At 55.1% G+C, this 27,456-nt stretch overlaps 2 protein-coding genes and 1 long non-coding RNA gene across 3 annotated transcripts in view; 1 reads left to right on the plus strand and 2 right to left on the minus strand.

Annotated features, from left to right (window-relative positions):
• Positions 1–178: 178 nt before the first annotated feature.
• On the plus strand, positions 179–5,618 carry LOC118911374 (uncharacterized). The gene is made up of 2 exons (XR_005024425.2): positions 179–1,203; positions 5,363–5,618. It is a non-coding gene; the product is annotated as an uncharacterized LOC118911374 (long non-coding RNA).
• Positions 5,619–7,360: 1,742 nt separating this feature from the next.
• On the minus strand, positions 7,361–12,037 carry NMRK2 (nicotinamide riboside kinase 2). The gene is made up of 7 exons (XM_036883342.2): positions 11,764–12,037; positions 10,181–10,271; positions 9,568–9,616; positions 9,334–9,484; positions 8,786–8,857; positions 8,315–8,421; positions 7,361–8,037 (listed from the first exon to the last, which is right to left on the minus strand). The coding sequence occupies exons 1-7, from the start codon at positions 11,886–11,888 to the stop codon at positions 7,952–7,954; spliced, it is 681 nt and encodes a 226-aa protein (XP_036739237.2). The 5' UTR covers positions 11,889–12,037; the 3' UTR covers positions 7,361–7,951.
• Positions 12,038–16,644: 4,607 nt separating this feature from the next.
• ATCAY (ATCAY kinesin light chain interacting caytaxin) overlaps positions 16,645–27,456 on the minus strand; it is a 30,101-nt gene continuing 19,289 nt past the window's right edge. Inside the window, exons 9-13 of the mRNA XM_057489829.1 lie at positions 24,975–25,073; positions 24,260–24,295; positions 22,073–22,144; positions 20,845–20,873; positions 16,645–19,164 (exon numbers count right to left, since the gene is read on the minus strand). Coding sequence (XP_057345812.1) covers positions 19,154–19,164; positions 20,845–20,873; positions 22,073–22,144; positions 24,260–24,295; positions 24,975–25,073 — 247 coding nt within the window. The 3' untranslated portion in view covers positions 16,645–19,153. The remainder of the gene's footprint in view (positions 19,165–20,844; positions 20,874–22,072; positions 22,145–24,259; positions 24,296–24,974; positions 25,074–27,456) is intronic.

Below are 27,456 nucleotides of genomic sequence, written 5' to 3' on the forward strand. Positions count from 1 at the left end.
CCACCCCCACCCTCCTGGGGGCGACGTTCTCTCCTCTTCGGTCTGTCAGGCCTAGGATGCCCCACGTTGGGCGCCAGTTGTCCCGACCCGCGGGACTATCAACGGGGGTCGACGACCTGGAGGAGAGAATGAAGGGGCAAGGGACACAAAGAACGGACAGCAAGACAGGATGTCTGATCAAGCTGGCAGTTTATTGTTTGCAGGCTCAATTTATACAGATTGCGAGGAAGGGGTGGGTCAGAAGGTGATTGGGCTTTAGGTGGCGCCGGCGGGAAGGTGCAGAGGGGTGATTGAGCCTTGGCTGGCGCCGGTGGGAGCGGAGGACCCGGAAGAGAAGCAGGGAGTTCGCCATTTTGTGGGTGGGGGCCCTTGGGAGGGAGGTTTTAAGGGTGGGGCTTTCCCCTGGGGCAGAGGGTGTTTTTTTGATTAACAAAGGACAGAAAAGCGCATGTTGCTAGGTAGCTTAACCACTAGTTCTAACTTAGGAGTTTACTAAATGCGTTTCTTGGTAATAGCGGAAAACTTGTTTCTAACGCGTGGATGGATTCATTGTTGCTGACTTTACAGGAGAGACTTTACTTAAAGGTTGCTGTTGTCTTAAGGCTTTCGTAACCAAGCCTGCCTAAAGGCCCACAGGTTTGCTCCCAACAGCCACACACATGATTGAGTCCAATTTTAGGCCTTATGCCGCAGCTCGCGTTGAGTCACACCATCTGCAGGATGAGTCAACAGTCCTGGCTTTGCACGCAGCCCGACTGGGCTCCTGGTTCTTGGTGAATACAGCCACGTCTCTCTCGGTGTTTTGCCCTCCCTTAGGACAGTGGTCGCATCTGCCTCCTAGGGTGGCAGTGAAGGTGGAAGGAAAGGAAGGCATGAGTCCTGTAGATTTTGGGGTCTTGGGGGCAGGATTCACCACACTGCTGGGTCTCGTGGAGCACTGCCTGCCTCTTGTAGGTCAGAGGGCAGTGTGCGTGCCTGCTGCCCTGGGCCGGAGGCCGTGAGCCAGTGCTGGGAGAAGGGCTGGGGCCAGGGAGCCCACAGCTGCTGTGCGCGTGACCATACTCGGGCAAGAAGCTGCGCCTCTATTAATATCTGGGGCGCAGGGCGGGTTCGGCGGCTCCTATAAAGCCAGCCCTGCCAGCCCCAAGCGGCTCCTTCAGCCCCTGAGAACTTTAGCCCCCCTGTTGTGAGAGAAAAAGAAAAGTAAGTACCAAAATTGTCCCCTGTCCCTCCTGCCAGCCCGCTCAGCGGCCTGGACAGTGAGACACAGAACAGTGGTAAAATGACATACCCCGTGCAAAGGACGTCAGAGACACAGCCCTGGTGGCACTTAACTGTCCCAGGGGGTTTGGGGACCCATCCCAGGGGGTGGAGGGCGGTGAGGAGGAGGAGGGGCTGGGCCTTCTCATCTGTGATTGTCCTTGTCCTAGAGGGGATGGAGCTGGGGACCCCCTTCCCGGCCAGGAGAGCCCAGAATGCATGTGTCGTGGTGAAGTGGCCACAGTGCTGCCTCCCCTCTGGGAGTGGACGGGGATCAAGATCAGGGTGCCCTTCCTACCCACTTCCCCAGGCTCCCAGGTGTTGGTTTCGAAGGTCCCTTCATGGGAAGACTTCCAGGCCAGCCCGGAACGGGCCCACTGAGTCCCCGGATGCCTCTGCTCTGGGAGCCGCCTGCTGGCTCCGGCACCCTCTCCCCTCCCTGAGACCAGTTGTGTCATGATCTTGTTGAACTACGGAGAAGCTTAAAGGGAGTGGGGAGGTGATGAGGCCAGTTTAAGGAGGGTGCCCCAGGCCCCCTCAGAATGCGCTGGGTGGATCTGGGGGGCTCCTGGGTGGCAGCGGAGGGCAAGTGGCAGTGTGAGGCCTTCAGGTGCCCTGTCGTCCCTGTCAGTTTGCTCCTCCCCCAGGTCCCAGCCAGGGTCTCCCCCACCACCCATTGGCCCTGAGGACGTCCCCTCAGGGGCCTGGTGGCTCGAAGGACACAAGAGGTAGGGGCAGACATTGGATGAGACTGCTCTGGGATGTGGGTGGGGGTGGAGGTGGGGGTGCCGGCAGAGTAACTGCTGATTAAGAGGGTGGCTGAGTGCTACTTGATGTGTGTGGCAAGTGCTTGGGGTGGGGGGAGGGTGGCCCTAAAATAGAGTGGGGAAAGGGGGGGCGGGGAGCCACCCTGCAGCCTTGTCCCCCACCTCCAGGACCTCTGCCTCCGTCGGTGGTGGTGGCGGCGGCATAGATTTCCGGCTCTCTCCTCCCTTGGCCATCAGGGCATCCGGGACAGCGCCCAAGGCCAGGGGGCTCGGGGGACCAGGGGCTCCCAATGCAGGGCTTTGCAGAAAAGATCACCTGTCCCATTGCCTGTCTGTAGTGGGCAGGAATGGCGTCGGTCTCCCCAGCAGGGAGGGGACTTCAGATTGGCTTCCTGCCTGGAGAAGCTGCAGCCAGGTGGGGTGCAGCCCAGTGGGGTCCTGCCCACCCCTACAGCCCCCAGCATCCCTCCACTCCCTGGCACCCCAGAGCCCTGCAGGGGACAAGGAAGGGGGGCCGTGGGCAGACCTCCCCCGGCCAAGTTCCTCAGGGCACAGGGTGACTTGGCCTGGGAGGGTGTCAGCCACGGGACTGCGGGCACGTGGGCATGTGTGTCGGGGTCTGTACCCATCCTGGGCTCTCAGCCCCTCCCAAGGCTTTCTCTGCACAGCATGGGGATGGGGCAGGGCTTGAGCCAGTTCTCTGCCCTCAGGTCCGGGTTAGCACTGTGATTTGGGGACCAGGTCGCTCTCGGGTGGGCTGTCCTAGGCACGGTCAGGGGTTGAGCTCCCAACCACTTGGTGCCAGGAGCACCCGTAGTTGTTAACAACCACTGATGTCCCCGACGCCGCCACGTGTCCTTTGAGGGGCAGAATCACCCCTGGCTGAGAAATGCTGACCTCAATTCTTGGCCTTGAAGGTTTGGGAAGGTGGGATGCTTAGTGCTGGGCGTCCCGGGATGATTTTAGGTGAGGTGGGAAGTGTTCTAAGTGTTAGTAGTTATGTGCTTTGTTCTAATGTGCATCAAGAAATTTAGGTTCCAATTAACACCAACACCATGACTCTTTAAATGAGTTTATAAACTCAATAAAATCAGTGATAGTCGTAAAGAAAACTAATAAATGCGTGAATAATTATAAGGTGGTTTGTAGCCCTGGCCCTGTCGTGAGGGCAAGAGAGAAGGGTTGGCTTCAGAAAGGACCCAGAGGGCCCTCGGGGGGCTTCCAGGAAACCAGAGGCAGCAGGGCCAGCAGGAGCTCCAGGGGAGGGGTACCCAGGGGTGACTGGGCCCTGCCTTCAGCCCTGGCACAAGACAGTGGACGCTGGCTTCCCACGCTCATCAACCTGGCCTGGAACCCGCTTTCCACCTTTTTGTGGGTGGCCTTGAGCAAGGGGCTCTGCCACCCGAGCCTCAGTTTCCTCATCTGCGAGACAGGAATAAATGGTACTCGTCACACAGAGTGGTGGAGCAAATTCCAAGTGCCCGTAAACACAGACAGGTGTGTAGCAGGGGTAGGTGCCCGGCCCGTGCTGGCAGAGCAGCCAGGGAGGGCAGGCATCGGGCTCATCTTCACGGTGAGTGGCACCACCAACCTCCAAATGGCAGCAGTGAGCATCCGAAGCACACATTTTTTTATTGTGATAAATAATACATAACATAAAATTACCTAAGAGCACAGCTCACAGCATGAGGCACATTCACATGTCATGCAGCTGACCCCACCATCCAGTTCCAGAGCTTTCCATCTTCCCAGACTGGAGCTCTGTCCCATGAAGCACTCACTCCCACCCCCTCCCCTGGCGCCCGGCCCCACCACCCACTTTCTGTCTCTGTGGATGGGGCTCCCCTAGGGACCTCCTAGGAGTGGGATCAGACAGGGTCTGTCCTTCTTTGTCGGGCTTATGTCCCTGAGCACAGTGTCCCCGAGTCCATGCACATTGTAACAGGTGTCAGACTGTCCTTTTTAAGGCTGAGTACTATTCCAGTGTGTGGATGGACCATCTGTGCGTCTGTCAATGGACATGGGTTGTTTCTATTTCATGGCTCCTGTGAATAATACTGCTGTGAACATGAGTGTTCAAATACCTGAAAACCTGGCTTTTAATGCTTTTGGGTATATGCCTAGAAGTGGGATTGTTGGATCATTTAATAACTGCATATAACTTTATGAGAAATTGCCAGGCTCTCTTGCACAGTGGCTGCCCCATTCTCTAGTCCCACCAGGTTCCAATTTCTTCACATCCACTTGTTATCTTCTGCTTTTCTGAACTGGTCACCCGATCGCTACTGTCCTCATCATGCCCAGGGTGGCTGGGTGGGGAGGCGGGCTCTGGCTTCCTTTCCCCCAGGCCACCCCTCCCGTCGCCCTGTCCCACTCTGAACTATTTCAGGCCTGCCGACCAGCAGATCAGCTTTGCCATGCTCCGTGCCTGTGGCAAAGGGCAGGCCTTGGCAGGCCCACCAGGTGCTTCCTCCTGGTCCCACACCAGCGTCCACCTGCCCTCCAGGACACAGTGACTTCGGTCATAGCCGGTCCCACGAGTCTGCCTCCCCCTGTGGCCCTCCACTCCAGACTTTCTATACACCACACGGACAGAAAGTAAATTTCTTTGGCTTTGCAGCCTGCAGCACCTCTGTGGCAGCCCCCAGCTCTGCTGTTGCCCCTTGAAAGCAGCCACTGGGGACACATACCCGGGTGGGCATGCCTGTTGGCAGTGCAAATTTTAGACACTGGAATTTGAATTTTACATGATTGGCACTTGTCACAAAATTTAATTCTTATTATTCTTTCCCCCTGACCATTTAAAAATGTGCAACCATTCTTAGCCCCAGGTACAAAAACCATGTACAAAAATAGGCAGTGGGCCAAGTTTGGCCGTAGGTGGCTGACTCATGCACCACACACCCCAGAAATGCTTGTTGAACGCACTAACATTCTTGCCCCATTAAAACGTGTGCCCAGTTTCCTAGCATGACAGTAATGTGCTGTTAATGAGTGTATGGGCATCAATGCATTTTTTATTAAAGTCACAAATGTTGAAAATGCCAGTGAATAAAATAAAAGTAGGGTATTTTCTTTTTTTCACTTAAAGTCCAAGAGGATTTTTTTAAAACAGCTTTATAGGGAGTGAATCAACATACCATACAATTTTTCCATTTAACATGAACATTTCGATTTTTAAAAAAATATATTTGAAGGGTGGTACAACCATCAACTACAACCAGTTTTAGATTATATTATCCCCCCAAAAGCCCCATCCCCATGAAGTCAGTCCCCCCTCCCCCTCCCCCAGCCCCGGGCACCCACTAACCCACTTCCTGTCTCTGGATTTGCAGGTCTGGTTCCCCCTGAGGCCTCTCCTTGGTGTGCAGTTGGGCATCTTCTGTGTCCTCACATGGTCGTCCCTCTGTGCAGGCGTCCCTGTGGCCCTCTGCGTGTCCAGATCTCCTCTTCTGCAGACACCACGTTGGGTCAAGTCGGATCAGGGCCCACCCTCACAGCCCCATCTTAATCACCTCCAATGTGGTCACATTCCGAGGTCCTGAGGGTCGGGGCTTCAACATACGCGTGGGAGGGTGCTGTTCGGCTCAGCAGCATCTTCTGTTTTTTGTGTTTTGGCCTCCTTCGGTGGGGACTCAAAGCCCCGTTGAGGCCTTTGTTGATGTAAGTGCCAGAGTGGCCCTGGCAGCAGGCGGGGTCCTCCCAGCCCCCCTGCCCTCTGTCTGCCCTCGGTTTAGTGCCCGTTCCTTTGTGTCTTGCTTTGTGCCAGGTCTTAAAGCCACAGGAGCAAAGCAGGGCAGTAGGGGTTGCTACGGCCGTTGATCTCTGTGCGCAGGAAGGCTGTGTTTAGAAGGGGCAGCAGCCAAGTGCACCAGCCTGTCAGGGAGGCCCCGGGCTGGAGCATCAGTACTGAGCAGTTTCTCAGGAGACCAGGACCTCATACATGGGGTGGGCCAGAGTTTGTGGGGCCGGCGCTCAGAGTGGCCCCTTCTGTGACGAAGGGCAGGGAGCCTTTCGGCACAGAGACTGGGCTGCATGTACCCCACTCAGCAGGAAGGTTGGAGGGCAGTGGGGCTGTGGGGTGGGTGAGGGGCAGGCCTCTGGGCACCCCTGCTCCTCACCTTTCAGCCCTTTCCTCGCTGACTGGAAATATAGCAGGAAAGCCTGTCGGGACCCTCACCACACCTGTGGCCCTATGTATCCCCTTCAAATGCTAGCCTGTGGCCGGAGCTCCTTACCCGAATCCTGCCAGCACATAGGCCTGATCCTTCTTGAGGTGAAATTCATGTAACACAAAGCTAACCTTTTTCAGTGAACAATTCAGTGGCATTTGGTGCATTCACAATGTTGTGCAACCACCACCTCTGTCTAGTTCTAGAACGTTCCATTGCCTCCAAAAAGAAGCCCTATCTCTTGTGAGCAGTCACTCCCCAGACCCTGGCAACCATGAATCCACTTTCTGTGTGTGGATTTGCCCGTTTTGGACATGTCACAGGAAAGGGGTCACACAGCGTGTAGGCTGTTGTGTCTGGCATCTCTCACTGAGCACCCTGCGTTCAGGTTCCTTCCTTGGTGAGGCGTGTGTCAGGGTGTCACTCCTTTCCATGGCCCACTAATATTCCCGTGTAGGCCAGACCACGTTTTGTTTATGAATCCATCTGATGGACATTTAGGTTGTTTCCACCTTTGGCTATTGTGACATAACGCTGCCATGAACACAACATGTACAGGTTTTTGTTTGCACAGCTCTTTTCAATTTTGGGAGTATATACCTAGGAGTGGACTTGCTGGGTGATATGGTAATTGATTCTTTCTTTTCTTTTCTTCCCCCGTAATTTCCAAATGTTCACGGGCTTTGTTGAAACTGTCTGGACTGCTGGCCTTCTCTGCCCTTCTGGGTGGAGTGGGGTGAGCACGCTGTGGGGCCTCCCCCTCAGGCCAGGGGCACCCTGTCCTTTCTCTCGTAACCCAGAGCCTCTGGTCTCCACTAGATCTTCCAAACTCCTCTGGACAAAGAGAATAGGGTGTAGGAAGACCAGAGTTCAAAGTCTAGCCCCTCCCAGCCACTGACCATCCCTGAGCCTCAGTCTCCCTGTCTGTGAAATGGGTGTAAATGACAATCTCCCACAGGTTTTGTGGGGGTCTCAGGGAGACCTGGCTCCTGCGTTATGAAAGTTTCCCAGTCACCTAACAAATGAAGTAGGTGTTAGCTCCAATCAAGGAGAAGATGCCGGGGTGGTGGGTGCAGTGAGGGCTGTGCTCAGCCGAGAGCCAGGGACCCCTTCAGGCCTGGCTGACTTTCTTTTTTTTGTTTTTTTAATTATTATTATTGTTTTAATTTTTTATTAAGGTATGATTGATATACACTCTTATGAAGGTTTCACATGAAAAAAACAATGTGGTTACTATATTCACCCATATTATCAAGTCCCCACCCAGACCCCAATGCAGTCCCTGTCCCTCCGTGTAGTAAGATGGCCCTGCTGACTCCCCAGCTCCCGCTGTGGGCCATGCTGTGCTGCGTTCAAAGCTCGAAGGAGATGTCCCCTCTGAGGACACGGGAGGCACAAGGACCCCGAGCAGCCCCGGGGCCACCTCAGCATAGGTTCAACAGGCGAGACTAACTGCCTGGGGTTCTCAGTGACGCCCCCAAGGCCGCCAGGGAGCCAGGGAGAGGGGCAGGAGGGTGCCTCGGTGCCTCAGGCACAGCAGGCTAGAGCCCCGCGGTTAAAAAAACAGACCAGATTTAATACTTAGGCCGCTGTGAGGTTACAGAGGCATCTCGAGGGGGGATCCTGGGGCCTCGAGATGCTGAACTGGGAGTGGGGCCTCAGGTACGGACTCCCTCAAGGGAAGCGGTCACATGGGGTCCAGCCGGGAAGCCACGGCTCAGCTGTACCGTGGCTGCAATCCTGTGTGGCTCACTAGGAGTGGTTCAGAAGGGAGTTCTGAATATCTTCCAGAACTTGGTGGAAGAGCTCCTCGCGGGACTTCATGCCGTCCAGGTACACTGCAGTCAGAAAGGCCACGGTCAGGGAGCCTGGGGCCGCCACCAGGAGGCAGGCGGCCGGCTCACAGGGACATGGGCAGACTGCTGGGTCAGGAGGGGGCTGACCTGCAGAGCCAGAGTCCAGCTGACCTGGACTAAGATGGCCCCAGGGCCAAAGCACGAGGGACTGGCAGGGAGACTGGAGGAGGGACTTCCGGGTCTCCCTAGTGGTCCCGGGGGGGACGGGCTGGGTTCAGCCTCCCCCCACGGCCAGGCCCCATCTCACCCAGGGGCTTACCCACTTCCACGCCATTGGCCTCCATCTCCCGCTTATACTTCTGGTACATGGGCCACACGTGGCCGTCAAAGAGGCCTGGGGGATCGGGAATCGGGTAGCTTCGAGTGCTGGGGAGAGATGGGCGATGATGAGCCACACCCAAGCTCCCCAGGGCGGTGCCACGAGCAGGGGTCGGGGCTGCGAACTAGGTCAGGGATGTCACCACTGAGGAACAGAAGGCCCCGTGGAGTCACAGGCTCCACGCTGGGCTCTGGTGCCCCGGCTTCCAGCATTTTCACCCTGTGGGCCCAGATGATGCCCAGGGCAGGGCCTGGGTGGGCCACACTCTCCAGAGCCTGGGCTGTGGGCCTCTGGCAGCTAAGTGGCTGCAGCTTCAGGGCAGCCATATATCCAGTGAGCATTGTGGGGTTTCCCAGCCCTGCCTGGGATGCAGACAGGGCCCTGGGGCCCCAGCCCGGCCTCTAGCCTCACCTCCTCCTCCACTTGCACTCTCCATACGGGATGGTCAGGAAGTACCGTCGGCTATACAAGTCCACCAGGGGCCTGGCAGGGGTGGGCACATGGTCAGCACGCACGCACTTTCCCTCACCAGGGGTCCGGGTTCACAGCCACACAGCCTCGGCCTCCCGGGACTTCCCTAGGTGTTGAGGGCTGGGGGCGTCTGGGCCAGCTGGTGTAGGGGTCAGGGAGGGCACCAGCATGAACCAGTCTCCTGTTATGCCCAGGGACATCCCTACAGCAGCCCCCCCATTTGGGCGGACCCTGAAAGAGATGCTGTCATGCCCAGGGTCACACGGTGAGGTTGGGGGTGCAGCCCAGCCCCCTGCTCTGCCTTACGAGGGCTGAGGTTCCAGAAGGATGACTCAGGTTCCCTAAGAAATGGGGGTGTTAGCCCCAGACACTTGAGCTGAGCCTGGCTCGGCCCCTGGGCCTCGACCTCCTGTCTTCTGACCAGAGGCTAAGCCAACAGGCCGCTGGGGGCATCGGGATTGTCCGGGGCTTGGGCCACAGGTGCTCACGGGTAGCTGTAGAGCAGGAAGCCCTCCAGAATGAGGATGTAGGTGTCCGAGGCATCCAGCTGGACACTGTGGGCGCGGGTGAACTTCTGGGGGCTGCCCAGCCAGGCCTTCACAGTGCTCAGCATGGCTCCCATGTCCAGGGACTCCAGCACTGGGGGCAGGAGAGCAGGTGTGGGTGGGGCCGGGGGAGGGGGACCGCGCAGGCGGGGGGGCTGGGCTGCCATCTGGCCTTACCGTCCCACTGTTTGAAGCCGTCCTCCCCAACTGCTATTTGGTCTTGGGGCTGAAACAGAGGACCCCAAGCCACGGGCTCAGTGCCGCCTTCCCACCTCATCCCCACCCTGGCGTGATGCAGCCTTGGTGGGCACCTCGGCGCCCGGAGAGGCCCCAGTGAGGGGCCTGCCGCCCCGCAGCTGATGCTTACCGGCTCCGAGGTCCCAGCGGGGTAGGAGTTCCAGGCTGGCTGTCGGACGCCCACTCCCACCCCCTGCACCCTGACTCTTGGAACCCAGAGGGGAGGGGACTTTGCATCCATCATCTCATTGTTCCTCACCCTTCGCAAAAACATCAAGGGTGGGCTCAGAGCCCATTTTGCAGATGGGAAAGTGGAAGTGTATTTCCCAGAAGGCCACAGCAGCCCGGGTGGCACAGCCCCTCTGGGAACCACAGTTTCCCCATCGGTCCAGTGGGGAGTGGGTGTCCAGGTGAGAACGCCTGTCCCTCGCTCTCCTGGCCCGTGTTAACCCAGGCAACCTGGGAGGGCCCAGGCCCAACCCACATGGGCAGTGGGCAGTAGAGGTCCCCTTCTTGGGAGGCCACCTCCCTCAACCCCAGACAAGGGAGCCACCTTGAAAAAGTCATCCTGGTGGATCACGCAGCAGTTGGGCAGCGCTTTGAGCAGGCTGTTGGTCAGCGTGGTCTTGCCGCCGTTGGTCACACTGTGGAGAGAGCACAGCAGGAGGCTGCATGGGTCCCCCCTCTGGGCCTATGCAGGTCCGGGGGGTCCTCCAGAATCAGACTCAAATATAAAACACAGAACTGTAAAATCATAGAGCGAAGAGGACATTTATATTCATCTAGAGTCAGAGGAGGCTTTGTAAGCAGAAAAAAGGGGCAGAAAGTCTTAAAACCAAAAAATAGCTAACATACAGTCTTAGCTCGCGCCAGAGGCATCTTAAATGCTGTTTTACATGTTTAGACTTTTTTCAGTGTCACTGCAAACCCAGGAAGTGGGGCCATGAGCTTATATTTACAGACAAGGAAACTGAGGCCCAAGGATGGTTTAGTCTCCATGGCATTTAAGGACAAAAAAAAAAAGCCAAAATATTAAAACAAGTGCAAACTGGTGGGAAAAAAAATTGCCATGGGAAGACCAGCAGTTTACTGCAAACCTGACTGAGGCAATTTACTCAGCAGTCAATTTACTGCCTTGTTCGAAACCAAGAAAGGGCAGAAAAAAGGGAACGGGGCCGGGGGTGGGGGTGGGGAATGCAATTGGCCAAGTCGGGTGACAGGCTCACTCTGGGACCTCTCTGGTTCTATGCTGGAAGTCCCAAATCCCAGGGACACCTCAGTCCCAGGGAAACCAGGGTGATGGTCGCCTTATGGCAAAGAGACCGAGGACCAAGAAGAGTAACTCGGCTTTCCTGGAAATGAATGTCCTTTTCACTCCATTGTCCCTGTCCTCAGTGTCAGGGGCTGGGGGGCGGGTGGAACAGGGGACACGCTGCAGCCATTTAAAAGGGCTGATGAGGAGGGGGCCTCCATATATTATGGGGGAAGCAGGTTAGAACAGGCCTGACTTTAATTTGGGTTGTTACTAAAAGGCACAGCTTGCACTCAGGGCCCAGCGCAGAAGTGAGATGTGCGGGCCCTTATTCAAATATATGAGGAATTTCAAGAGGATGATGGAGTATTATGCCAGTGGGATGCCTGAGCCAACCCTGCTTAAGCCAAGAGGCTTGCGAGCATCTTGAAAGGCCTCCTAATTGGTAATTATATGGAGAGTTTGAATCCTCCAGGCAGGCCAGGCCCCTGCCTGAGGTCACACAGATGTGGCTTCCAAGGGAGGTGCTACAGTCATGCTGAATGGCACTGTGAGGGCCCCTGTGCCACCTGCACGTGTCTGCCCTGGGTGGGGTGGGGGTGGGTGGGCCAGGACTGGCCCCAGTGCCTTAGGAGGGCCTGCCTGAGCTTTTATAGTCTTCTGTCCCCACTGATTCTGGATTGTACACTGAGGACAGTGAGGAAAAATGATTTCCATTTGGAAATTTAGAATTGGACCCCTCACCCACTCCATTCGCTTCCCCCGGGGGTGCCAAGCTCCCAAGGGCCGAGATCCCCTCCCCACAGTTAGAACTTGGGCAGTGGGCCCTGCGACCCCATGCCCCGGGCAGCCCTCCGTTCATCCCAGCCTCCCCGCGCTCTCACCCTCCGATGCCCACGAGGTACTTCATCTTGGCGCGGAGGGGCGGCGGGGACTGCGCTTGGCTGGCCAACTCCCGGGCACCTGGCTGGGCCCGACCCCGTAGTGCGCTCCCGCGTCCCGGCTTCATTGAAAAAACCCCGCACCTTTATAGGTCCGGCAGCCCGGAGGCCGCCCTGGGGGAGGCCGCCTGCGGCCTCTGCGGAGGGCAGCCCACGAGGTCGGGGCGCGGGGGTTGCCAGCACCTGTTCCCCCCCCACCCCATGGAAATAGCTCCTCGCTGCCTTTTGCCTAAATTAGTCACAGCGCGGCAGGGGGCGGGGAGGGGACGGTGGATGTCACCGGGCTGCCCCTCCCCGCCCCTCCCCTCCCTCTCCTAGCCAGAGATAACCCGCCACGCATCTTACCTAAAAATATACCACCCAGAGTGTCCCCTGGCCTGACCCTGACATTAAGGCTGGCGGGTGGCACCGACGAAAGGGAACGCAGGCCTCCCCCAACCTGGCTCCAGCACAGCTGCAGGCCGGCCCCAGAGCGCCCCCAGCCCCTTGCCTTTCTGGGACTTCCCTTTCTAAGGGGGTTGCAGCCAAGATGGGCTTAAGGTCCAGCCAGAGTGGTCAGTGCCAAGATAGCTTCACTCCGGTGACTCAGCCGCCAGAAAAACCTCCGGGTGACTCCACCGGCTCATCGCTCATCGAGGGCCCGGGTGAGGCCTGGAGCCACCGGTTTGGGTCAGGCCTCTCAGCAGCCCGAGCGGATCTGGGGGGAGTTTGACCCTGCTGGCAGCCTGCTGTGGTGCAGCTGGGAGCCAGGGCCTGCACGCGCCGGGGTCCCGACGGCTTGGAGTGCGTGAGTGCGCGCCTCCCCTGCAGGCGGGACCTTTGGCTTCAGGACTCCAAAGACCCCAAGGAGTTCTTTGTTTAAATGGATTATAGTGGCTAGATAATATTTACTACATTATAAGTTAAAGCTGAGAAAAATTTAAAGCATTTTAGCATTTAAAAATATTAACCACTACATGGTAACTGTTTTTGTGAAAAAAAAAAATAGTGGTATTTTTTTCAAATAAAAAATGTAGGGAGTGAGCCTGATAAAAATGAAAAACTTTTGTGCAGCAAACAACGTGAAAAGACTAACCACAGAACAGGAGAAACTATTTGCAAGTCATGTATCCGATAAGGGTTTAGTATCCAGAATATATAAAGAACCCTTGCAAGTCAACAACACAAAGACAAACGGCCCAGTGTGGAGCCGGTGCGGGATTTGAATAGACATTTCTCCGGAGAAGGTGGCCAGTGAAGCCTGTGAAAAGATGCTCAACATCATGGATCAGCAGGGGAATGTGGATCAAAACCACAATGGGAAACCTCTTATGCATTAGTATGGCTATAATAAGAAGGACATTGAAACGTCGAGGAGGACCAGGAGAAATGGAAACCCGTGTATTTTTGCTGGTGGGATGGAAAGTGGTGCAGCTGCTCTAGGACACAGTTTAGAGATTTCTCAAAAAGTTAAACACAGGATTGCCATGTGACCCACAGTTGCCCAAGAGAATTGAAAACATCCCACAGAAGCTTGTACATGAATGTGTAGAGCAGTATGATTCACAATAGCTAAAAGGTGGAAACACCCCGAATTCCATCAAGAGGTGAATGGGTTAACACAAACGTGGTCCATCCACACAGTCTTGAATATTACTCAGCCATGGAAAGGAGTGAAGCTGTAACACACACGGCAATATGGTTGGACCCCGAACACATGATGCTCAGTGAGGGACGCCAGACACAAAAGGACACATACAAAGAGATGGTGGCTTTCTCTGGGTTTGGGACCCCAGAAACAGGAGGTTTTATGAAGGAACGTGGGGAGAGAGAGGGAGGTTGCCCTGCCTCCACCCATCATTTACCTGCCCCTCAGCAGGTAGAGCTGCTGCCACAGGGCCTTTGCACTGCTGGTCTGTTTTCCAGAGACTGAGGCCCTCCTCTTACCCTCCTCCCTCTGGCTAACTTTGACCAGACCGTAGTGTGTCATCTTGGACATCCCCTCCTCCAGGAAGCCTTTCTGGATCTTCCACACAGGGAGGGCCAGTTCTCTGCTATGTATTTACAAGAAGCCCAATATCCTCACCCCCAAGGCCTGCCCTGTTTGTCCCCCATGACCTCTACAGTCTCCCTCCCCCCATGTCCCCTGCAGGATCTGCAGAGGCCAAGGCAGCTGAGAGAGACAGAAAGCGAGTTATCATGTTGATAACCTGGTTAATGGACTCCCTGAGCAGCTATTACTGACCTGACCTGCTATTGAGGTCAGGAGAGGTCAGAGGACACAATGACCCTTGCTTTGAAGGTGGCCTCCAGGGGCAGAGGGAATAAATGGCTGTGACAACGTGTCTTCCGAATGGCCTACACCTTTCTCCTCCTCCCACTGCAGCCCCTTCGAGCTTTTGCTTTGTCTCCCTCTGGACCTCAGTTTCCATGACTGGCATCGTGGCTGGACCTGTGACCCCTGAGCGCCCATCGGACACTCAGCAGGCGGGTGGGGAAGCCGGCTCCATGCTGTGACCTCTGGCCCAGTTTCTATGACAAGAATTTCCTGGGAGCCTCTTCCCGGGGCACATGGCCTGGCAGTGCGCCTCTGGGAGGCCTCCGGGTGCCGCTCACCTGGCATGCAGGCTCCCAATACAGACGTGCCCATCCCCAGGCAGCCTGGGTCCAAGGTCATCAAAAGTGGCTGTCCTGTCATATAACATTTGATTCCATTTATATGAAGTGTCCTCAAGAGGCAAATCCACAGAGACGGAAAGTGGATTCATGGTTGTCAGAGTCTGGGGAGTGACGGCTAATGAGGACAGGGCTTCCCTTTGGAGGAAATGGAATGTTCTGGAATTAGTGGTGATGGTTGCACAACATTATGAATGTGCTTAATGCCACTAGTGGTAAATTAAAAAAAGAGCCAGACCAGGCCGTCGTAACACCCACCACAGCTGGTCCGGCCCCCAGGTCCCCTCTGGCTGCTTTTCTCCAGCAGTTGCACCCTTCATGTTCCTGCTCTTAGCTCAGCCAGCCATGCTGGCTTCTGGGCCTTTTTAAGTGCCAGGCTGTCTACCAGGGACCCTTCTCCATCCACGCATTGGCCTGGCTAACTGTTGCTTCTCTGTCAGGCCTCCAATGAGAAAGGATGCTTCCTCCAGGGAACAGTGCTGGCCCCTCCTCCTGGTCCCCAGGGAAGTCCCAGTTCCCTGGGCCACGCTCCCTGACAGGGCTGGGAGCAACATGAGGGCTGCTTGGTCCCCGAGGGACCCCCAGTGCCCAGCAAACATGAGTAGGAATGAATAATTGAGTGAGTGAGGTTTTAAGAAGCCCCTTTGGGTGACTATAGAGACTCAGTGGGGTGGGGAGAAAAGGGGTGGGCCCGTCACGCCTCAACTGGGAGAGGCACCCCGTGATCCAGCACCTGCTCTGCCCCTGGTCCCTCCAATCCCCAGCTCTGTGAAGCTCCACCCCCTCCTTTTGGGGCACCCCCCCCTCCCAGTCCCTATAAACCATTCCCTCCAGGAAGGACACTTTGTCTGACACAGGATCAATGCACCATCACCGACCCGATGGTGACTTGGTGCAGACGTCACCCCTGCCATGGCATCCTTGACACCAGCAGTTCCCAAAGTCCCAGGCATGGACACCACCTGCACCTGGTGCTGGAGGTGGGACTCTGACCGTTTGAGGGGGCACAGCCCCCCCCAGCCAGCCTGTGTGACCCTGGGCAAGCCACATGTCCTCCCCGGGCCTCAGTCTTTCCTGGGTAACAGGGTTACTGTGCGAGGATGGGCACAGGCTGTTTTTACTGTTATCGGTGTTGTTATTATGATACTGTGATCTATGGTAAGAAATACATATCTGGTCTCAGTCCCACTTCCTGGCACAGAGCTCCTAAAACCCTTGGAATTGCCTAAGTGATAAGCAAGAGAAGATAATATCTTTTGTTACAATATTTGGTCTTTGTCCTTGGTTCCTGAACTATCTCCAAGACAATAAAGGCAGAAGAAGCATCTTTTGCTATTTGCTATAAACCCCTCAGCCAACACGTGAAGCCTCCACAGAACCCCCGAAGGACGGGGTTTGGACAGCCCCCAGGTGGGTGGGCCGTGGAGGAGCTGACGGGCGGCGTCTGGGAGACCATGGAAGCCCTGCCCCCTGGCCCATACCTGCCCGCTGCCTCTCGGTCTGGCTGTTCCCAAGTGAGATCCCTTATAATAAGTGGGTAATCTACTAAGTAAACTGTTCTCCTGGGTTTTGTGAGCGGTTGAGGAAAGATTGAGGGACCCCTCAATTTTTGGCCAAGTGGGACAGAAGTTATGGGTGGCCTGGGGACCCACTGTTGTGACTGGCGTCTTATGGGGCTCAGCCCTTAACTTGTGGGGTCTGCCCTAACTCTGGGTGGTGTCAGAATCTAGGTAAATTGAAGGACACCCAGCTGGTGTCTGACAAGAATGACAGAATTGCTTGGTGTGGGGAAAAACCCCTACATCTGGTGTCAAAAGTGATGGTGTGAGTGTAGAGGAAATAGGGGTTTCCCTTTCAATAATAATAGGATAATCATTAACGATCAATGATTATTTGTGGAGTTATTATTAACTACCAACTTTTGTCTGGTTGGATTCCAGACAGAATTTGAGACAGGAAAAGAACTTGAATCGCAGACAGCCGGAAGGGTCCTGGGAATAACCCTGAGGGGCCCCCATCCAGCAAAGGGAGACAGAAGCAAGACAGGTCATGGCCCCCAGTCGCCCGAGGTCGCCGGGCACTTGGCTGTGTGCCTCCCATTGTCATTAAAGCTCTTTCCTCCAGACCAGCACCACACTCCTCGCAAGTAGACACAAGTAGTAACCTCCCTTCTCTGTTATAGTTTATTTCCGCATAAAAATCCCCCATAGCTCCTGGAAATATGTGAACACGGCAATGGTCATCATAATGAATTGCTTTTGTTTTTTAAAAAACGCAAAACTCGCCATTGGAAGGATGGGTGTGTGAGCTATGACTTTGGGAGAGGACTTGACCCAGGTGTCACAGGAGGAAAGCCCAATGTCCCATTATGACAGGCGCCTGGGGTCCGTTGCATTTTGGCCACAGCTGCCCCAGAGATACAAATGGTTCACATAACCAGTTTTGGGAGCCAAGCCCCGGATGTAGTGGCCGTGTGTGGACAGAGCTGTGCGGCAGGACTTCTCACACCTGTGGACAGGTGGCTGGTCCTGAGACAGCCTCCCAGGGGGGCTCTCTTTTCTGGAAGGGGCTGCTATGGCGAAGTTGGGGTCCTTCGATCCACTTTCCTATTGTCCGTGGCTGCTGGTGGTCCAGAGGGGTGGTGGGTGGTTCCTGTCGGAGTTGTTTGTGTGGCTAGAATCTTTAGCCTGCGGGCTGCTTCCGGGTAAAATGGAGTCTGTCCTTTTTTGACCCTCTGTCGCCTTTATAGGCACTCAGTAATTGTCAGATTGGGTAGAACGCATCAGTTCCTATCTCTGGCTTCTTTTTTTGAGCCTGTAGCAAGGGACAAGCCTTCCAGAAGTTACTGCATTCTTTGCGGTGGGAGTGTGGGGCCTTCGCGGCCATGGGTCAGTCTCCACTGAGCAGAGCTGGTGGCCACCGGAGCCTGCAGTTTGGGGCAGCCCGGCGGATGCCTGGAGCTCCTTTTGTGCTCTGGGTGGGGGCGCATAACAAGCAGACCTGGGATGGTGAGGGCCTTTGGGAAGGCAGCCTGGAGAGGTCCTTCCGCCAACCTGCCCCTGCCTCAGGCTCCCGCTAACACACTGCGGCCCAGAGTATGGTCCCTGTCTTTTATTTGACATTCAGGAAACAACAGAAACGCAAATTAAAAAACCCCACCCGACCTCTGAATAGCCTGGCCTCACAGGGACACTGCTGGGACGTAGAAGATACAGGCTCGTAGCCACCCAGAAACCCTGTATTTCTCAAGGTGGAAGCCGCTAGCATTTGGGGTGGGACGGTTCCTTAACGTGCAGGGCTCTCTGTCGTGTGGCAAAGCACCGGACATCCCTTTCCGGGGGCACTAAACGCCAACAGCATCCTCCCACTATTGGGATAACTCAGAACGCGTCCCCTGATGTCCCAGGTCCAAAAGCATTTGACACCTCTGCCAAGGCCAAGAACCTCACACTCAGAAACTGGGGGGCCAGGCCGACCAAACCCCAGGGACACCTGCTAAGAAGCCAGCTACCGAGCTGCTAAGGGGGGCCCAGAGACTGTGCCCGCTCAAGTTTATAGAAATAGAGACTCTCAGGATTGGAGGGACCATATTCTTTTAAGCCCTGTCCAGCCTCCTCTTCACTGTCTCCAGAGACGGGGGGCTCACTGCCTCTAGCGGCCACCTGACCAGCATTTGGACCACATTAGAAAAATCCGTCTTTTGTCCAAGGGAAGGGCGCCTCCTTTGAATGCAGGTGGCCTAGCAACCAAAGCCACTCGATTTATTTCCCAAGTGAACTTGAAAACGCTTGTGTGTCCAGTACTCTGTCTCTTCCTTTCCTTTGGTCTGCATTTCTGGGATGAGCCTATTTCAGAGCTGGGTTTCTCTCGGTGGCAGCCCGAGGGGTGCCTCCCAACCCCGTGTTGAGGGGGTGCTGGGGAAGTGGGGACAGTTGAGTTCATTCCCTAGGTAGGAGGTATTGGTTGGGATTGCCCTGTGGCATGGCATACATGGTAAAGGGGCTTGAGAATGTTCTAGATTGGGGGTGTGTGGTCTTGCAACCATTGGACCACGATGATCACGTGGCTCTCACGCTGTGGGCCTCTGACGCTCCCAGAGAAGGTGGGTGTCATGAGAGACGAAGAGGGCTGGGCAAATGACATGCCATGAGGTTGGAGACTGGGAGGTGCCGACAGCCTGGCACTGCTGGGGGCTGAGCTTCTAGGCCGGGTGTCCAGGGCTGCAGGGGCTGTTCTGGGAGGAAAGGCACAAGAACGAATCCAGACCCGGCCAGGGAGCCAGTGGGTGTCTGGCTCCAACCCGGCCCAGGTGTCGAGGAAGAGAAGGGTCTTGAACCAAGACTTTGTGCAGCTATGACGGGTCTCTGAGGCCACCAAGGGCACGTGGGTCATGCCCTGTGCTTCTCGCTCTTCTCTGCTGTGAGCTCGTGAGTGTGGAGGGGTGGAGGGCTGAGAATCGGGTCCTTTTCCAGAACGCACTAATACTGCATCACGTGAAAAAAATATCTCCAAGCAGCTAAAAGGATGCCAGGTTTCAGAGATGGATGGAGGAGACGGGCACCCTCCAAAGACTGGGACTCGGGATGAGGTGGGGGCGAGATCCAGGGCCAGAGGGTGTCTGATGGGTGTGTTCTTGGCATCTGGAATCTTCCTTCCTGTCTCTCTCTGTAATCTCAGCTCAGGACATGCTGGGGAGGGAGAAACACAGGCCACGTTATTATTGTGGTTTTTAAAGAGGGTGGAAAATGCTGTTCCATGTGCATGGAATCCAAAAGAATGATCTCATCTGGCTTCGGTGGGCCCTCAGCAGCAAGAGTGGCACCTGCCCTTCAAGGTCTGCCACCTGCCACCCACCTCACAGGTGTGGTTCTGAAGGGAGCCACTCTCTCAGCGCCCCAGCAGAACAGGCCCTAGAGATGGGGCCCTAAGACCAAAGGGGAGTTTCAGCCCGTTTACTCGGCCACTCACCCCATCCACCCATCCATCCACCAGTCCGTCTATCCACCCTTCCTTCCATCTGCCCATCCATCCACCTGTCTACCTACCAATCCAACACCCCTACTCCCCATTCACTCACTTATCCATCCACCCAGCCACCCATCTGTCTGTCCATCTATCCATCCATTGCTGTCTATTTTTTGTGTGTCTTTAATCATTAAAAAATTGTAAATGTTTATTTTATCATTTCTACCCAAGGACTCCCAGGAAAGGGTCTAATTCTTCATTTCTTATAGCTGCTGACTTTCGCTTGTGGTGGATGATTTCCTTGTGTTTTGTGTCTGTGGATGTGAACTCATCTCCAGAGGGCATGGACTGAGATGATCTTGTCAGAAATGCATTAAGAACTTGCTTTGGCTCAGTGTTCCCAGGGCAGTCCTGGGCTCTAAGACCACTTCTGATATTTATTTTCTGAGCTTGGGGTTTCCCAGGTCACATGGGTAATGTTAAGGCATGCAGCCAGGCCACGGTCCAGATGGGTAGAAGAGTGTGTAAGAAAGGATGAGGACTTAACAGTGCACGTCCCAAAGAAAGGTCTGGTCCTTTCCCGGCTCCTGGTGGTGGTGGTGGTGGTGGGGTCACGTCTCAGCCCTTGGAATGTCCTTGCTTGACCTGGGAACCTGGGTCGTTTCAGATAGCCCGTGCTAACAGTGCGTTTAGGGTGGGGGTTATCAGCTCAGCCTCTGCAGAGTCTGGAGACTAAGGTCAGCTATGTGGGTGTCAGCCATGCATGTGTGACTGCTCCCCGGTAAGTACCCTGGACACCAAGACTTGCGCACCTGTCCCTGATTGGCAACATTTGCTGGGAAGTGTATTGCTGGGAGGGTAAAGGGCTATCGAAAAGCCCTCCTGGGAGATGACAGCTGGGAGCCCATGCCTGGTCTGACCCGGCCCCCACCCCATGAACTTTTTCCTCTGTGTCCATCCATCTAGTGTAAAAACCAAAATTGAATGTGTAACTTAGCTTTGCTGAGTTCTGTGAGTCCCAGCAAACCACTGAAACCAAGGGTGGGCTCCGGGACCCTGGACACCCAGAGGGGCTTTTCCTGGCATCTGGGACTGTGCGCCGTTTGGCTGAGTTACATCCGGAGCTCCAGGGGCCTGGCCTCAGGTGGGCATCCCAGTCAGAGCTGCCCTGTCGCTCAGCTCCGGAGCCTCATGTCACTGGCACCCTCTGGAGTTGTTCAGGGACGGGATGCCCGGCCCCAGGGGAGGCCCAGTTGTCATGGGAACCACGGTCCCTCTGCCTCTCTGGTGCAGTATTCCCCCACCCCAAGTGATAAATTATGGGGCAGTTATCACAGGGTGGGCTCCACTTAGAATATCTAAAAAAAAAAGACACCAAGATCTCCCTACCTCCCACCCACCTTGTTTCCTGATCTTCTGTGACCGGAGCAGACCTGTGAAAGATGGAGGGAGTCTTAGCATTATTTGCCTATTTTGGGATGGGGGTCTTGGTATTTGGCTGTGAGCCCCATGAAGGCCGACACAGCTTTGTCATCGTCTGGTACAAAGCAAGTGTCAGCACGTGTCCTGCTACGTAACAAATGAGCCGGCACGGGCAGTGGTGAGGGGCCTAGCTGAGGCCCTTCCAGGACGCACAAGACCACTAATGTGGCTCCGGGTCGGCCAGGTCCGGGGAAGCTGAACCGGTCCCCGGGGACTTGCACAAAGGTGCTCAGCCAGAACCTTCATTCGAGAGCAGGACCTGGTCTCCTGGCCGCATTGGCTGCCCGCAGTCCCTGTGCCTGGCCTGTGCTGGATGCAACGGGAGGAGGGGGTGGTGCCGAGATGCAGCCACTGCCCCCCGGGAAGCTCAAGGGCAGGAGGAGGGTATGACCAGTGGCAAACGTAGGAGGTGGACCCAACAGAAAGAGACAGAAAAGGCGGAGGGGCAAGGATGGGGGTGGAGCCAGGCGGCGCCTGTCCGCACATTCAGGGCAAGGCACTAAGGACCTTCTGTGGATAGTCACTGGATTTCTTTATAAAAAGAAGGGAGGGAGAAAATAGGAGCAACTGCTTAACAGGCACGGGGTCTCTTTTAGGGGTGATGGAATGCCTTGGAACTAGAGAGAGGTGCTGTTTGCGCAGTACTGCCAGTGCGCTAAATGCCACTGAATTGTGTGCTTAAAGTGGCTCATTGCATGGCATGTGAATTTGACCCCAACAAAACAAAGAGTGGGAAGGGCGGGAGAGGGGTGCAGTCCACAGAGCTTTCTCGGACAGGGAGCATCTTCTGTACCTGGGACACCCAGTATCTGAGCCCTAGCCCCCCTGAAATGGGGGCAGGGGCGACCAAGGAGCAAAACTTTACATTTTACTGACTTAATTCGTTTAAATATTAACAGTGGCCTCTGTGGCGGGGGGCAGGGGGGCTGCCCCTTGTGAGACAGCCAAGGGGCAGAGGGAAGAGTGGTCCCCAATACTGAGCATTAGGAGGGAGTGGGCGTCATGCTGGCCAACTCACGCCCGCCTGCTTCCTTCATTGGCGTGATACCATCAGGACTGTGAGCATCCCGCAAGACTGGTGGCCCGGATCAGACACTGTGGTGGGCGCGGGAGCCCTGGGGGGCTCGCCCACGGCCACCCGCACGCTTACCTGTCCCCCATCTGCGCTGCCTCTGGCTTCTCCTCCGGCCTGGGCAGGACCAACTCTGGCGGTGGCCTCGCGCTGGGGACAGAGAGAGGCGACCGTGGATGACAAGCCCATGTGGACCAAGGGGCTCTCGGCTCCCCCCAGGCCTGAGTCCCGGGCGGCCTGAGGGCAGTTTGGAGAGCGTCTGCTGCCCCAGGAAGCGCTGGCCCCAGAGGCTGGGGACACGAGATCACCCAGGGGTTCATGAAGAGGGCAGCATCCTTGAGGCTGGGAGGAAGGGGGGTGAGCGGGGCCAGTGGGGGGCAGGAAGGACCCTGGACCATTCCATTCCTTCCTTCCTAACCTTGATCTCAGCTCATCCCTAGGGAGGCATTTACGCACTTGCTCCTTGGCTGCTGTGGCCCCGCCCGTGCTGTGGAGGGCGGCTACCCTGCTCGGGTTTATCTCAGTCCCTGTCCATGGCTGAGGCCTGGGAGGCAGGAGGAGAAGGGAGGGACTGGGACAGAGTGCCACAGAGACTGGGGAGGAAGGGACGACGGTGGAAAAAGAAAGAAGACACACATTTCCACCTCACACCCATCAGGATGGCTACCATCATAAACACAGAAAGTAGCAAGAGAGAAAGATGGGGAGAGACGCGAGCCCTCGTGCATGGCTGGTGGGAGCGTCACATGGTGCAGCTGCTATGGAAGACAGGCTAGAGCTTCCACAAAAAATTAGAACTAGAATCACGCAGAAATCCCACTTCTTGAGTCTGGACCCAAAAGAAGTGAAAGCAGAGACTCGAATGGGTATGTGTGCACCGTATTCACAGCAGCATGAGTCTCCATAGTTAAAACATATAAGTAACCTGTGTCCATTGATGGATAAATACAACACGGTCCGTGCACGCACCGGAATAGTACTCAGCCTTGGAAAGGAAGGACGTCCTGACGCCTGCTACAGTGTGGATGGGCCTTGGGGACACTGTGCTCAGTGACATGAGCCAGACACAGAAGGACAGATCCCGTCTGATCCCCCTCCCGGGAGGTCCCTAGGGGAGCCCCATCCACAGAGACAGGAAGTGTCTGGTGGGGCCGGGGGCTGGGTCAGGGGGTGGGCAGTGAGTGTTTCATGGGGACAGAGCTTCCGTTTGGGGAGATGGAAAGTTCTGGAGATGGTGGGGCGGCTGCACCGCATATGAATGTGCTTCATGCCACTGAACCGGACACTTAAAAATGGCTAAGATGGTGGATTTTATGTGTATTTTACCACAGTAAACATTTTTTTTAAAGAAAGAAAGAAAAGGAGAGGGGAGGGGAGGGAAGGAAGGGGAGAGAAAAGGAGGAGGAAACCCCCAGATGGCAGGGGATGGGGAGTCCTGCCCACACTCGGGTCTTGCCTTGCTCCCTGCCGCCCCAGCCGGGCATTATTAAATGATGCTGCGTGAAGCCGCCCTCCTGCTCTCTCTGCATCTCATCGCCTGCCTGCCCCAGGATCTACTGTCTCACCCAGTGAGGCATCCCTGTCCTTTGCCACTTGGCGAACCAGGACTCTGTCTTACTCGCCTCTGTTTCCCCTGAGGCAGGCACAGGGCCATCAATGACACATGCTTTCGACACACTGAAAGCCTCAACTCTCTCCTGGACTTGCTGTGCAGCCCCAGGCAGGTGCCTTGCCCTCTTGGAGCCTCAGATTCCTAGGCTACAAGATGCCGTTAGGAACCTCGGGCCCTGCCCAGCTCTCAGAGGGCCTATGAAAGTATCCAGGAGATGGTGTGAGGGCCCCATGGCTGGGTGGGTCCGGAACAGTCCTGAGGTTTTGTGAGGGCTGCTCGTGGTTTATACCACCATGAAAAACGAGCCAGTGAACTAGTGAAAGGGCATTTGGGTCTGTTGGGAGTAAGCAGGGGACTCGCGCTTCCTGTCAAGGGTGAACCTAATATTGTTATGATAACGACCAGCCCACCAGTTTTGCCAAGTGGGGGCCACTGTTCCTGGTTTCTCACAATGGCCCCCAAGGAGGCTGTGAACTTTCTACTTGCCTAATGGGACTGTGACTAAGTGGGGGGAGCCTGGATTTGAACCCCAGTCTGACAGGGCCTTGAGCCATGTGCATGTGTGACATGGGTTCTTGCTGAACTGAAGCTACCAGTCATCCCGATTTGGGCCCAACTCAGCACCAGCCCTGACACGGCCACTCGGCACAGACCTCTCTCTCCTGGCCTTGAGTCTTTCCTCTTCGTACCTGGAAGAGAGAAGCGTGTCAGACGCAGCCGCCTCCCCCCAGGAGTGCTGCCCGGGGAATTCCTCTCCCTTTGGGAACGGAGAAAGAATCCCACTGTCATATGGGACACACGCCAGGCTGTAGAGCAGAAAGGACAGCTGGAGCCGCCAGTCCGCAGGCCGTTTTATGTTCCCTGCAGCAGCTTTCCCAGGGCAGGGAATTATGTTTTGTTGCTCCATTCCAGCATCTGGCATAGACGCGACTCAGCTTTCCTGGCCTGACTCAGCGTCAATTGATTGAACAGTGTCGTTATGAGCAAGACCTTCATTGACATGGTTTGGTCTCCATAGCTCTCCACCAGGGCAAAGCTTTTCTGTAAAGGGCCAGGGAGTAAATATTTTTGGCTTTGCAGGCAAGTCTCGATTGCAGCTACTCAGCTGAGCTGTCTCTAGAAAGCAGCCATAGATGATGTGTCAATGAATGGGAGTGGCTGCATGCTGATAAAACTTTATTTATAAAAACGAGCCACGGGCCATGGCTTGCTGGATGCCCAGGACCAGCTGATTCTCTAATCTCGTGCGTGCTTGTTTCATTATATTTTCCTCTTTGCTGCTGCCCTGCCCAGTGAGTGGGGAGGTGGGGAGCCCGCAGGCCTGGGATATGGAGGTGGGGGGTGCTCACGTGGCCCGGGGACACTCACTGTAGCACGCAGTCTGGGATCTGCACGTGTTCCATGGGGACAAGCTGCTCCAGGTCTTCTAAGCTGTGCACATACTGGATCTTGTTGATGAATTTGACGCTGGTGGGAAGAGAAGGAGGGAGATGCCTGAAATCCAGTCCTCGGGGTGGTTGCCCAGGCCCAGAAGGAGCATGGCAGACAGGGGTGCACATACGACCCTACTGCAGGATGCCCCAAGCACCTTCGTTCAAACCTGTCTGCCTGTCCATGCCAGGCTCGACCCCTGGCCCCTAGAGGAGTGGGCAGAGCAGACCCCAGGGGCTCTCCTCATAAGCAGGGAAGAGACTGAGCCATGTGTCTGACCCCAATCCCTACTAAGCAGAGGAACTTGCTTGAAGGAAGCAGAGCTGCAAGAGATTCTACTTGCCTCTAGACCATCTCTCCATCATCCCCAAGAGCTACTCTGTGTTATTTTCCCCGTGAATATCACTACCACTGCCTGGCATGACACCGGGAGTCATTTGGGCACAAGAAGGGTGCAGGTGGGGCTGCTAATTCACTCTCCTTTCGGGAGGAATGGCTTCTTCCTGGTCAAACCCAGGCCCAGGCTGTTTGGTACTAGGAAGTGTTTCTTAGCGGCATGTTGCTTTGAATTCACGGTTATGATTATTTTTTAAAATGTAACTTAAACCTAATCGGCAAAATGTAAATCACGCTTCTTTTCAAGGTCTAATACATGTTTTTCATGATGAGGAACAAAGCGCCAAGAGACTATAACAGTACAATGAATAAATAAGCAATCAAGCTGATGGGAGAAACAGAGCCAAGCATCTACAAATGTGTGTCAAGAAGTTGTGTATCTATTTTTAGAGCTAAGATGCAAATTTGGCTCCAGCTTTCCAGTCTGGTGCAAAGGCAGACACATGACAAACGGTACAGTTCACAGGCCTGAATGGGAAAAATAAATGAGTTACTCGGCCGAAGCCAATGGGAACCAACTGGAAATGACAGACGGTTTCCCGTGGAGTCACAGAGCGGCCGTGCATAGTGGAATGAACAACTCCAACTGCTTTTGAGCAGTTGCATTGTGTTTTTTTTTTTTTTAATTAAAAAACCCCAGCAGTTACTCCTGGAGTACAAGGTGTCCTCCAGCTAGCGTGAGAGAGGGTAAACTGCAAACAGGCAGGAGTCATGTCCCCACCTGTACCTCCCGGGTTGTCCACACCTGATGCAGAATGTCTGAATCCAGAGGGCTCTGATTTGTTGGAAATGTATTTTCAGCTGTGCAGAGCTGACATCTGCTGAGCTATAAATACAGGCAAGAACCACATCGTGTCTGCCTTGCCCACGTTGGAAATAAATATCCCAGTCTCTGCTGTGACAATGCTCTCCGCCTGTGAGCCCAGCTTTCTGTCTCACGGGGCGGAGAGAATCCCCGCCCACAGTCCCAACGTCAAATGATCTTGGACTTACAGTCCCAGAAACCTCAGCATCTGGCTCCACTTTCCCTGGCTTTTCGATGGGGAAGTTCGCTTTTCTCTCCTCTCCCCTGCTGCTTTTTTGAAAGCTCAAAATGAGATCCTCAAAATTCACCAAGGGAAAAGCAACCCTACATGAGAGAATTATCTGCATTCAAGGCAAATTTAAGTTCCCCAGAATTAGGCGATTCGGAGGATGGAATGCAGTTCTCTTAGGCTGAAGCGCATGTTCCCCATTTCCCCTGGTGTATTATCACCACAAATGATCCATAATCGGTGTGTTATTCACCTGGTTTCACCGATGGGCAAATACTTAAGGTGGTCAGCGGTCTTTGAACATAGAAAGTCTGAGATGGTCTCCTTGCAAATCGCTCACGCTGTTGAGTAGGCAACCCCTTTCAAGGCGAAGCTAGGCCCTGTGTCTTAAATGCATCACAGATCCTTAACTGGCAACACGGCAATGAAGGATCTTGATTCTATTCAATGTTTTGAATTATATTAAATGTACATTTCCATTTCATGTGATTAACTAAGGTATTTAACACGCCCAATTTTGCTTTACTTCACCTGTTTATCTGGGGACTTTTATATCGTGTAGTAAAGGTTTAATTCAGCAGGCTTGGAGTGCCCACACCCTGTACATGGCAAAGAAAAGACTGGATGGGGTGTCACCTGCAAACCCTTGGACTGTTCTGCCTGGTAAGAGTGTTTTGAGCTACCTGGGCTTTGAGCCGTGCGACATAGTCGGTGCTAAAGATGTGACTTACAGTGGGCCACGTCCTACCAGTTTGACCACGGAGCAGCTGGAGACTGAGTCACTAAGGTGGGCCACTTGGGCACACCCTCCCTGTGTGGCTCAGCCCCAGGGACAACCCGGGACACCACGGTGAGCTTCCTGGCGGCCAGTATTTCCTACAGGTTGTCACACATCACTGCAGGGAGAGTTAGGGGCTTTTGCTACACCTCTGCTGGGAGGAGACAACTGGAAGCTCATTTAGGCTTCTCCCGTGCTCCCATATACACCT

This window comes from Manis pentadactyla, chromosome 12, assembly GCF_030020395.1.
Source record: "Manis pentadactyla isolate mManPen7 chromosome 12, mManPen7.hap1, whole genome shotgun sequence".
NCBI lineage: Eukaryota > Metazoa > Chordata > Mammalia > Pholidota > Manidae > Manis > Manis pentadactyla.

Coding starts and splice junctions, on each gene's coding strand:
- NMRK2 (XM_036883342.2), bottom strand. CDS start 11,888: ATGAAGCCGGGACGCGGGAGCGCACTACGGGGTCGGGCCCAGCCAGGT. Junction 9,617..10,180: donor ACCAGGATGACTTTTTCAAG/GTGGCTCCCTTG, acceptor CCTCTGTTTCAG/CCCCAAGACCAAATAGCAGT. Junction 8,858..9,333: donor TTCCTGCTCTACAGCTACCC/GTGAGCACCTGT, acceptor CACCCCTGCCAG/GCCCCTGGTGGACTTGTATA.